General features: G+C 42.5%; 1 protein-coding gene across 1 annotated transcript; it reads right to left on the bottom strand.

Moving 5' to 3' along the window:
- Positions 1-4,839: 4,839 nt before the first annotated feature.
- LOC140254054 (glutathione S-transferase omega-1-like) lies at positions 4,840-11,714 on the bottom strand. Its single transcript, XM_072340247.1, has 6 exons — positions 11,577-11,714; positions 11,394-11,502; positions 9,924-10,146; positions 8,591-8,683; positions 7,434-7,540; positions 4,840-5,341 (listed from the first exon to the last, which is right to left on the bottom strand). The coding sequence occupies exons 1-6, from the start codon at positions 11,608-11,610 to the stop codon at positions 5,188-5,190; spliced, it is 720 nt and encodes a 239-aa protein (XP_072196348.1). The 5' UTR covers positions 11,611-11,714; the 3' UTR covers positions 4,840-5,187.
- Between the last annotated feature and the right edge of the window lie 320 nt (positions 11,715-12,034).

Genomic DNA, 12,034 nt, shown 5'->3' with positions numbered 1-12,034 from the left:
ATAAATTCTTCCTTGATTCATGATGCTGTATTCAAACCGCTGCTTTTATAGCAGGACACTGTTGAATTTGTATAGATCTTCTCTTGCAGCCTTATTTATAATAAAGGAAGTCTTGTACAAATTCTAAATAAGTGTGGCCTGTTTTATTTCTAGTTTCCCAAAACACGTTTCTGAGATAGCAGATGGAGTTGGGATACGCCTGGTGCAATCCTAGCACAGTAAGCCCAATAGCAAGACTCCCTGTGATGCTCTAATTGCCAACAGAAATTGTTCGAGAATAACATGCAGCATGAACAGGAAGCCAGGGATATTGGCAGTAAATGTTCCCTATTGGCTGAACCAAAAAGCTCGTGAATTTTCAGTTTATCTAGAAGAATCTTCTTTGCTTTCATTTTGCAAGTATTCACAGTCAAGTTCCAACAACGATCTCTCTATCACTTTGAAAAGCTCACTCTGACAAGCCCAGCAACATTTTCTTCATTGTGCTGTTGATTTCTTAGAGCATTCTTTCCCTTATTTACTACCTACGTGTTGCTACATAACAGAAAGAATAACATCAATTTTAAACTTGTTTTTTTTCCAGAATGGCAAATAGCCCTTATTCGGTCCATGTCATAGATGTTACAACTGTATGATCTGCAATGAAATAGGCTAAAGCAGGAACAGAGCCACTGGATATATTTGCCTCCGGTTCTATCAGTAAAATAGTTTTCCTCTAGACTTTGACCCCATAATGTAGCTGTGATACTGGACGTAAACAGCTACTTAATCTGAAAACTTCAGCTTTAAATGCTGGTAAGTTACAAATACATCAAATATAAGAATGTGACAATATCAGGTATAATGTTGACTGCGAGTCATTTCATTTTAATGAACATTTTCAAACACAGTTCAGAGACAGCCAGGACCTTAAAAGCTAGGGGAATAATTGCCATTAGTAGGGTGCTGAATCTAACTGAAACTAGAGCTTATCCAAAGTGTAATGAGAAAAAAAATGATCAGCAATTTCTGTCTTGAAGGTGGGTATGACAGCTTCACTGATCTGCTCCGAGGCAGAAGTGTAGGAGGTGCAGAGGTAAAATGTTTAAGTACAGCCCTCAATGTGCAGGCAGTTGAGAGCATGTAAAACATCTGACTCTTGCAATGTTTTTAAGAATTCTTTACAGTATAAAGACTAAAATCCTGATGAAGTTTTTTAAAAGTTGTAGATCCACTGCAGGAAAAGGAGTTAATTTTAGATACAAAACAATCTTCCAATCTACCATTAGGCCCCTAGTCACTTACAGTCTTGGTCCAACCACATTTAAGTAGTCAGAATTAAACTGGTCTGTGTTCTGCTCCTTTGCAGAAGTACCATAAAACTTACAATGTCATTGGATTTCTAATCTAACGTTCAGGATAAAACACAGTGCAATACAGGCCCAACAGGTACATCTGGACTGAGCTGATCTCAGAAAACCACATAGTTAACAGCCTGCCTCATCTGTCACTACCTCCCAAAGTGCATCAAGGGAGGAATTCATTGTATTGCTCCTACCTCTCAGTCATGCTGTCTAGGCCTGTGCTGGGAACCAAGCTGCACACAAATCCACAGAGAGACAGTACTTAACTTGCTAACATCTTCCAGATCTCCTCCCTGTCATCTTGCACCAGGCAGGGCAGGGTAGCCTTGGGACAATTCTTGTGCCTGTAAGCACAAATCCATAACAGCCTTATCAGGCCACCGTTGCACAGGTGCTCCCATGGGGCAGATATATTCTGCATTGTCATTGTGATATTCCTGGTGATTCAATTCACCTTTGGGGCCATAGGTATATTATTACATCATATCAGTAGTACAAAGCTCCAGTAAAGCAAAGCTACTGCATGCAAAGATAATGAAAACTAAGGTGTGTCCACATGCACACCCCACAATGACTTTCTCCTGCCTGAGCCATACCTGGAATAGCCTTGAAGGGAAAGTTTTGATCCAGAGCATGGACACACTAGCACAACGCAGCCAAGATACATAAAGCATACAGAGAGGAACTGAGAGGCATCGACCTGTGAGTTTGATATAACCTGAGCTATTTTCTTACAAGAAGAACTAGCTGATTAATCTCCCTGCTTTAGCAATTATGAGTAGAGGAGACTGTACTTTTGAACCTCTTCAGACATGGAAAAGGTCTGTGGTGCATGTACAAGAAACAACAGTCACGTTACAACTTGTGAATAGGCCCAGATTGTACTCCTGCAGAGAGCTTCCTTCTGATGATGAAGTGACAGTAGGAAAGGCACATAAGCATCATTTGAGAAAACAGGACCATACACAGAGAACAACACAAAGGACAGTACTGAACCATATTATCACATAGTTGGTTTTCATCAGTTCCTCAGGTGCTCTCAAGCAGACAGCTTTTTAATCCTTTTTACCCAGCTGTCTTATGCCTTTGCTGGAGCAACCACGTAAGTGAGTTGTGTAAATGGCTTGCAGTTTACAGGAAGCACCGTATTCTCTCTATTCAGCTTGAAGCTGTTCAGAGCTGCTTTTCTGGGCTCCGTTTTCCCTGGAGAGATGGCTTTTTCCATCAGTGCTGCCAAGAAAGTGGTGGTTCTAAGAAACAAACCTGTAGCATTCTGTCTCAGACTGTAGTCTATGCATCGTGAGATGGCTGTGAACAGTGAAGTAGATGTTCTGTACATTGGTCCCTTAATACAAGCTGCTTTTTAACATTCTCCTCAACTCAGATACAACAGTACTGCTCACTGCTAAGTAGCATTAACATTCCACCAGAGGCAAAGATAAATCTCACTGACAAATTTTTTAATCCCTTTTTTAAGCAAATCAGAAAAATTTGCTTTAGGAGAAAAAAAAAAAAAGTCCAAGTAACATCACACAGCATTAATTATTTACTCAGCTAAAAAAACCTAACGTCACCACTGCTGGCTTTGGACCAGCAGCAGAACACACTGTTTCTAATATATTATAGGAACTGGGAATGATTTAATTAAGTGGCATCTGTTCTCATGACTGTATAGAGACTGAATTTTCATCAGCCCCTCCCAAGTGAAACCACTGTCCAAGGAACAGAGTGATGAAAAAGATAGAAATTAAAAACAAAACCAAAAGCAGACTGATAGTAGAGAAAGGAGAGAAGAAGAGAAACAGGCAGTTCTCAAATCTTAACAACACGGGAACATTATAAATGCCATGACAGTGGAAAATCGGGGAGAGCAGGTCCAGAAGATGTACTAATGTGCCAACACATGCCTAGCGCATGCTCTCACACACAGCCAGGCACTTCTGATAAGCATGACAGCTATTGCAGCTACTGAATGAGGCACGACAAGAAATGGCAATTTCCTTTTCTCTTAATTTTTCTTTCCTTCCTCCCCCCCCCCCCAACATTTATGAATTTTTTTCTTTTAATCTTATGCTGAGAGCAATTATGTTTGGTGGCACAACAAGGAATGATAAAAAACAAAAACATCACTGTTTTGAAAAACAAAAGTATCACCAACAACCTTCAAGAGCAAACTATGAAGCAGGAGATGAATAAATACATTACTTGCCATACAAACTGATACAAAGAAGATATGAAGGGGAGGTCTAATCGAAGGGCAGCACTATCAGTCTGCTTAATCTTTGCTCATTGGCTTCATCTTCTTCCTCTGTTGACCAATATGCATTTTCTTCTTGGACTGTTTAAAGTAATAAATTCTATTCTTTACACCCACACATAGTGAAAGGAGAGAGCCAGTCCATTTCACATAACCTTTTTCTTTCCTTTGCAGACTACATCCAAGCATTGCATATTCATTACTACATCAAAAACACTTTGCCTGAGGTCTGTATTTCCTGATGTGCTGTAATGGGTTCAGGACCCCAGATGTCTGCCAGGAGATTTAGAGCACTGATATTTAATAGTAAATTATAAGGTAGAATGATTCATTTTACATTTTCTTGCTGAAGTAGCATATTTATAATGGTATACTCTAGAGCCACTAAACAAAGATGAGGAGAACACATCGTTTCTGTTTGCACAATACAGTCTCCTGGTTACTGTGGCCAACCCTTAGCCACTTATATTTATGGATGCCAGGCTCTGTTCTTAACCCATTGGTGGATCTCACTTAAGTCACATCTCCCACTATCTCCCAATAAAATTAAAGTGCTGCCAGATCTGTTCCTATACCCTTAACAACCTTTAGCAGCTGGAATTTTGCTCTCCTGAAGTTCAGAGTCCTAGCTCTGCTTACTGCCAGGCCAGCATTTTTCAAGATCACAAACTCCACCAGGGTATGGTCACTACCAGCCTAGGCTGCCTCAAATCTTAACTTCTCTAATGCTCTCCTCTGCAACACTGGTGGATTGTTTGCCATCCATCCCAGTAGATATCCAGTTGGTTGAAATCCTCAATCAGGACAAGAGCCTGCAAGCACAGCACTTCTTTCAGTTGAAGTAAGAAAGTCTCACCAACAGACTATCCTGATCAGGTGGCTTGTAGTAGACCCCAATCACACATCCTTTACTGGACCAATCCTTGATTCTAACCCATAAGCTGTCAACTTGGTTATGGCTGCTTCTCAAACTGCTCTTCACAGTCTGTCCACTCACTAACAGAGGGCAACTCCCCTTACCCTCCTCCCCTGTCTATTCCTTCTGAAGAGCCTGTAGCCCTCAATCACAGCACTCCAGTCATAGGATTCATTCCACCATGTTTCCGTGATAGCACTTAGGTCATAGTTTTCCAGTTGCACTACAGTTTTTAAACTCCTCCTGTTTTCTGACAGTGCCTCACTTCTCTCTGCACAACCAATCAAATAACAGAGAAATGCTTATAAAGAGGAAGAAATAACTGTACTTAAAGGAAACATTTGCTTTTATTTTCAAGACATCAGCATTAAAACTTTTATTCAAGTAAGAGCCAGCTCAAGGACCACCCAAAAGAAATACCCGCAAATAGGCTACAGATGACAGGTCACCTCTGAGTAAAGCCACCGTTTTCCTTCACACAAAATACATGATCAGCAATGGCTTTCTGCTTCCTCCTCCTCACAAGAAAGAGGTTTCACTGTCTTTCCAGCATAGATTCACCCAAACAATAAGAAATGCAACCAGAAAAGACCCCACATCAAATCGCACTAGATCCTCAAAGCTCACACTGAAGAGAGGCACTGAAACATCAGCATGTGCCCATTGACATCTCACAGCCCATAATCACATGCCTCTGGACTGTTCTTGAAATAGAGCTGGAGGAAACCTCTGAGCACCTGTGGGTCAGTGATCGTATCTTTAACAGCCGGGTCCTTCCTCATGGCCTCCATCCAGCATTGGAGCTTTGGAGTATGAGTCAAAACACTAAGGGAAAAGGAAAGAGTCTTAACACAAACAAGAAATCAGGAGGGCATCAAGGAAGGAAAACAGCTTTAGTTCTGTTTTACTACTTTCTCTCTCACAGAGAGACATTCAGCTCAGAGCAAGTGGCAAATATGTAACAGATCACAGAAGACAGACTGACATTTAGAAAGCCAGATAGTTCTTAACACAGCTTGTTTACTCTGCAAAGTTGACAAAGAACAATTATTGTGTAAGATATCAGTTGTGTTATTCCTTCTACAAAAGAGACCCTATTCATATCTCTAATCTGCTCTGAGTTGAGGACAGAGGCTTGTACACCTCTGCTTCCCTCTCGAGCACTTTATTAGTGGTGATTCTTTAACAAACACTCCTTCACAACTCACAACTTTCTCTCCTCTTATCTCTCTAGAAGACTGAGATAAGCTGTGTAGCTTCTACTAGTCTGCAACCCAGCCGCTCAAAATGCAGACACAGTCTATTGAGGAAATAAAATTCAGCCAACAAAAATCTGCAAATTCACTTGAACACAATTAAGTACATGGCAAACTGAAAGCTTAACAGTGCAAACTTCTTTTTTGTTCTCTCCTGGTACACTGACATAAGGGTATTCTGCACTCCAATCTCCAAATCCCAAGTTCAGTTAATGTACAATTTCTCTAGGAGCTTGTAACTCTTATTCAGAAAGCATCTTAACAGACAGTGGTCCAGATACTTGATCATTCAAGTTCCTTGGTAACTCTAGGCCTTTGGTCCTGTATGGCTCGTAACACTTCCTCTTCCAATAAAGGATCACTCAAAACAAAGCAGAGCAGCAGCCCATCAATGTTACAATAGTTTCAATTCATTTGCAGGATTCCTTGCATCTTCCTCATTCTTCAAGAACAATTTAGTCACCAAGATGCACCTAACTGTTCTATACTCGTTGCCCTGGTTCCAGCTGGGATAGAATTAGGTTTCTTCCTAGCTGGTATGGTGCTGTACTTCAGATTTAAGAGTGAGAATACTGCAGATAACATACTGATGTTTCAGTTGTTGCTTAGGAGTGCTGACACAAAGGACTTCTCAGTTTCTTGTGTCTCCTGCCAGCAAAGAGACTGGGGGTAGGACAGATGCAGGCGAGCTGATCCAGACCCAAAGCGGCCAAAGGGATATTCCTCACCATATGACAGTATGCTGAGCAATAAAACAAGAGAATTGTCTGGGGGGCCACTGCTGCTCAGAGACTGGCTGGGCACTGGTTGGAGGGCAGCAAGCAATTGTTTTGTACATCACTTATTCTGTTTATTCTTTCGCTGTTGTTTCTCTTTGCCTTTTTTATTTCTTATTAACTGTCTTTATCTCAGTACAAGAATTCTTTTCAATTTTCTTCCCCATCCCACTGAGCAAGCAAATATCTGCATGGCATTTAGCTGTCTACCACATTAAAACAACAGTCATTTTTCCCTTTTATCACCCATGTCCTCATACAAACTGACTCTTTAGCCTAGTGTTAAAACAGCTATAAAACAGTTCTCCACTGAGGCCAGTTTCTTGTCAACCCAAAACCATGGTAAATGTAAGCATGTATCTAACACTTATGTATTAAAAACAAAACAAAACAAACAAAAAACCCAAAACTGTTACAAATGGGACATATCTTCTACCTATAGAAAGGCAGGACACAGTTCATTCTTCACAGAACAAAACCAGCCTCCTTTCTCAGCCCAGAATTTTTGAAGAGGAAATGATCCATTTCAAGCCTAAAGCTTTAAATTAACAAATTCAAACCTAGGCCTCCATGCCTCTCATCTCTTCCAGTAAATGTCTCCCCCCTCCCCCATCTTGTAGGAATGGAAATAAAGACCTGAATTTTGCCTACTGCTTCCAGAACTGCCAGAATTTTTAGGAAAACAGCTCTGGTGAAAGGAAGCATCTTTTCCATAAGATTTTTACTCTGATTTAGGATGTTTACCCCTGCCCCAACATTTTAAGGAAGCTCACAGCTTCTTCAGCCAAACTTAAAATCAGCCCTTTGCCACAACATGTATTCTAATACACAGTGAATATACAGCAGCACTTCAGTAACATGCTAGAAGCCAGGCAAGGTACTCACTCCTTCAGCTGGAATGCTTCCAGGCGTTCAAACCAGGGCCAGATCAGGTAGTCAATCAGGGAGGTGGAGTCCCCACCATAAAACACAGTGTTGCGCTGAGAGAGAATCTGTGAGGGACAAGAGAAAACAATTATCCTCAGAAGGAAGATTTCTACACCAAGAGACTGCAGTAACAAAAAGCCCACCGGGAGGTGGAATGCAGGTATCCTGCAGGAATCTGGCAGGAAATAATGCACATACAGCACATTTCCCTTATGCATGCAATAGATGGGGAGTCAGAACTGGTAAGTAATGCAACTGTGATATCAAATTTAACTACTTCATACACTGTCAGTTCACTTCTTCTCCAGAGCTGGTTCAAAAACTGCCACAAAATATTAATCATTAGGGATCTATAACTTTTGCACAAACAAAAGGGCATTCATCTCACAGAATCTGTTAGTGATTTCTGACTTGTAAAAAAGCAACAATGGCCAAGATTAATCAAATATGCACATTTCTAGAACAACAATGCCAGGTAAACACAACATCCAGATAAAGCAGAAGACAGTTTCAGCAGGGACTCTTTACTGATGGCACTTCGGTCCAGTTGTTGTCAGGAAAATATTCCTAACGCTGTATCTGGAACTGGATTTGATTCCAAGCACAGGAGGAACAGGAAATACAACATTCACATGCAACAGAAAGACACCTCTGCAGCTCAGCACATAAAGCAGCAAGACCACAAAAAAATAAAAATAAAGCGTATTTGCAGCACATTCTCCTTGTTATACTTAAGGCTTCTCATCTGTTTCAAGTGCCATAGAGATCCAAGCTTAAACCTTTGAGGACTTCCCAGATCCATGCAAGCTCTTCAGAAGACTAGTCCCTGCTTTTAGGGACTTTGGCATTTTTAAGATTGAACTCCTATGGCATTTACAATCTACCCCTCAGACCCCATGATCTAACAGAAACTTTAAAGCAGTCCCTCCAAAAACACCCCATGCTGTTTAAATCATCAGGTGTCAAGCAGAATGTTGCACAGTTCCAGAGATAGAAACATAGCTCCCTCTATGGGAAAGCAGCAGACACAATGTAACAATGTTTAAAAACATGCACCTTCTTGACTACTGAATCACGTAACTGCCACGCTGCTTGCTATCATGAGATGTTCTTACCTCATCAAGTTTGCCAAACTTTTCAGCTAAATCTGCTTTCAGTGCTGTGAGATCTTCCCCTGCTTTGAGTGTCTTGGAAATTACAGCTGTTATCTGTAAAAAGGAGAAAGTTTTCAAAATGCCTCTTACAACAATGCAAGCAAGTCACTTGGAGCTCAAAATGTTGAGATATTTTAAAAATGCTAAAATCCATTAAAAAAATATTTATATTTCAGAAAAGGGAAATGAAGGCTTAAAAGAAGAAAATGCTAGTAAAGGATTCTAGCCTTGCAGCCAGAGAACAATGAAAAGAGGAGCATGTTTCCAGTTTGCCAGCATCCAGTTAAGCAGCACAGAACAAAGCAATACTGTTTCCTACTCCTGAAAACCAAATGCACTTTATCAAAAACATTAAGGGTACTTTTAAGAGAAAAATATGCAGCCCAAGATAGCAGGCATCTACAGACCTGTGCATTTTCTAATTTGTTAATTGCCAGAGAAATTAGCACACAGCACAGAATGCTGCCCAGTGGTGAAGCATACCTATACCCTTCAAAGTTGTATACACTTCTCTACCATCCTGTCATTCATACAACTAACATTCACAGCTCATTTCCTGCAAGATGCTCTACCTGCAGTCCTTTTCCCATTACACCTTTTCAGGAAAGCCTGACGTAAACAAATTTCCCCTCCCCTTGGCCTTTTATATTTCTCCTTCATTCACATCATTCTCTTTGCATCTTCCATTGCTCCTCCTCTTCACCTGCTTTGTACCCAAGCTGACTTCTTTTGTTTTATAGTACAAGCATATACCTTGAAGGGTCTGTCTACATACAGAACATTGGAAGCTTATTTCTAGTCAGCCAAAACACCAGCCTCCACCCCATAGTGAAAGTCAAAACCAGCCTTATGCTAGTCCAGCTAACTCTTGACCTTGGTTGCAGGCTCTTTCAGTTAGTCACTTCATATTCTGCATTTATACAGCTCTAGTACTTCCTACAAAGAGACTCATTAACATACAGCAACTGTCACTGCCTGGATCTCAAGCATTCAGCTAGTTTGACCTACTAATATTTCCTCTACTGTAGGATGCTAAAAATCCTGCCTCAGACATGCATACCTTAACCAGCTTAGCCATATTCCTGAATCCATGCCTTCTTAATTCCAGATGCAATTCAAACACACAGTGATTTTTATGAGCTAACAGTAAGAAACTCCAAATTTCATTGGTTATTTAAATGGTTTCCCTACACACAAGACCTCTAAAGTGATGAAAGCAGCATTGGCAATACAGCTGCAAATTTTGAAGCTCTAGTAAATTAGGAAGCAGAATTACACTCTGATCACGCAGTACCTTCGAGAAACGTTCCAGAAGCATCCTCTGTGAGGCTCGCTCATATGGGTCTGAAGGCATCAGCTTCCTTCCTGGAAATGCTTCATCCAAATATTCACAAGTGATCGGGGACTCATAAATTAGTTGGCCCTTGCTAGTCTCTAGAATGGGAACCAGCCCATCAGGGTTCTTCTCAAAGATCCAGTCCGGCTTGTTCTTCAGATTGATGTTAACTACTTCATACCTAAAAGAATAAAGGAAACAAGACCCAAAGAGGCTCATCTCCACTGAAGTCTATTCCACATACAATCATAACACTTCAACAGTTATAGTATTTGAGAAGCTGAATCCTCATCCTCCTGCTTCCCTCCCCCGCCCCCATCTTCCCCAAAATTCTTTCTAGGATTAACCATATGACACTGAGAAATACTGCCAGGAAGCAGAAGCACTTCTTTTCACCACAGAAAAATAGCACTGACTTGCACTGACTTATTTTTTAAGCTAGCAAAACACAAAAGCAGTCTGTAAGCAGCAGTCCTGCCAGCCATGCTAATAACAAAGGTCAACCTTGGCACACAGCGTATGTTTATCACATGATAACTCAGGGACATTCAAAGAGGAACTTGACTGCAAGTAAGTCATAGCTGAATTAAGATCCACTTTAATCTGACTTTACATCAAAGACCAAATGACAGCATTCAGGCTACTCACCTTTTTTTCCTATTGCCTTGCATGGGAAAGACACGCAGAATAAAAGCCAAATAGATACCAATTATATAAAAAAAAATATAGTTCTGCAGAGGACTTAAGAGTACTGATGGATGAAAAGCTGGACACAGTGCTCACTTACAGCCCAGAAGGCCACCTGTTTCCTGGACCACATCAAAAGATGAGTGGCAGCGTGGTAAGGGAGGTGACTGTCCCACTCTACTCCACCCTCACATGGCCCTATCTGGAGTACTATGTCCAGGCCTCAGGCCCCCAGCACAGAAAGGACATAGAGCAGGTCCAGAGGACCACAGAGACGATCAGAGGGCTGGAGCAGTCCTCCTACAAAGAAAGGCTGTGGAAGCTGGGCTTATTGAGCTTAGAAAAGACTCCAGGGAGACCTCATTGCAGCCTTCCAGTACTTGAGTGGAGATAGTCATCAGGAGAGAGATCGACTATATATAGTGCTATCAGGGCAAAGTGGGGATGACTGTTAAGAGAAAAGAGTAAATAAACACAGGGTCCCTGTGGCTTTTTTTCCAGCCCCCAGTTGATTTCCCTTGGGCCTGTAGATAACTTATTTCACACACAGCCTGTTTATCACCCTCTTCAGGAAAAGCCTTCCCCATCCCAAGTAAATGCATCGATAAATCAAGCTTTACTCCAAAACCACGCACAGCCTCCACTTTCCATTTGGTTACTTCGGGGATTTTTAACAAAGAGCCGCCGATGACGGCCAGGAACCCTCCCCATGGAAGGACCGCCCCAACGAGACAGCCTCACCTGACGCCCTTAGCACGGAGAACGAGGCGAGTCCTCTGAGCGAAGGGGCAGAAGCGCATGCTGTACAGCCGGATCACCCCCTCGGGCACCGGGCCCGGCGCCGTGCTGCCTGAAGAGAGAACGGAGGCGACCGTTACAGCTGTGATGGGCCCCGCGCGAGCCGCCCGCCCAGCTGGTGCTTACCCTTGCCCAGGCTACGAGAATGATCGCCCGCCATTCCGCCGTACCGCGCCGCACCACAACGCGCTACTCAGCTGCACCGCAACGCACGGCACTTCACGCCACCGCCTCCGGCCCCGCCCCCGGGGCGGCCTTTGGGTGGCCGGGAACGGCGGCCACGCGAAGGCGCGAGGATTCGGGGCTTTTGTGTACTACGGTCTGATTGCATTAGGTGTCTTTGGCGCAGTACCCAAGCTGGGCCCCGAAGTAAAACACCTCCACTCCAAGGGCTCCACAGGGTGAATCTGCCACAGAGCCGTCAGGACTGGCAGAGAATGGGGAACTTCCTGGGACTCATCAGCGCATTCACGTTCCTACTGCATGGAAGCGGGGCCTGCTGGTGACTTTTAGTTTGGTCTTGTCACAAAGAGCAGCACTTCTGATACCATCCTTTACTGCTGGCAAACACAGCCGTAGCCGCA

This window comes from Excalfactoria chinensis, chromosome 6, assembly GCF_039878825.1.
Source record: "Excalfactoria chinensis isolate bCotChi1 chromosome 6, bCotChi1.hap2, whole genome shotgun sequence".
Classification (NCBI taxonomy): Eukaryota; Metazoa; Chordata; class Aves; order Galliformes; family Phasianidae; genus Excalfactoria; species Excalfactoria chinensis.
The sequence above is the reverse complement of the archived record's forward strand: the minus strand, read 5'-3'. Positions and strand labels throughout refer to the sequence as shown.

Excerpts from the sequence above, each read along its gene's own strand:
- LOC140254054 (XM_072340247.1), bottom strand. The coding sequence starts at position 11,610 with ATGGCGGGCGATCATTCTCGTAGCCTGGGCAAGG. Across the intron at positions 11,503-11,576 it reads TTCTCGTAGCCTGGGCAAGG|GCAGCACGGCGCCGGGCCCG; the intron begins GTAAGCACCAGC and ends TTCTCTCTTCAG. Across the intron at positions 10,147-11,393 it reads CTCCGTGCTAAGGGCGTCAG|GTATGAAGTAGTTAACATCA; the intron begins GTGAGGCTGTCT and ends TTATTCTTTTAG.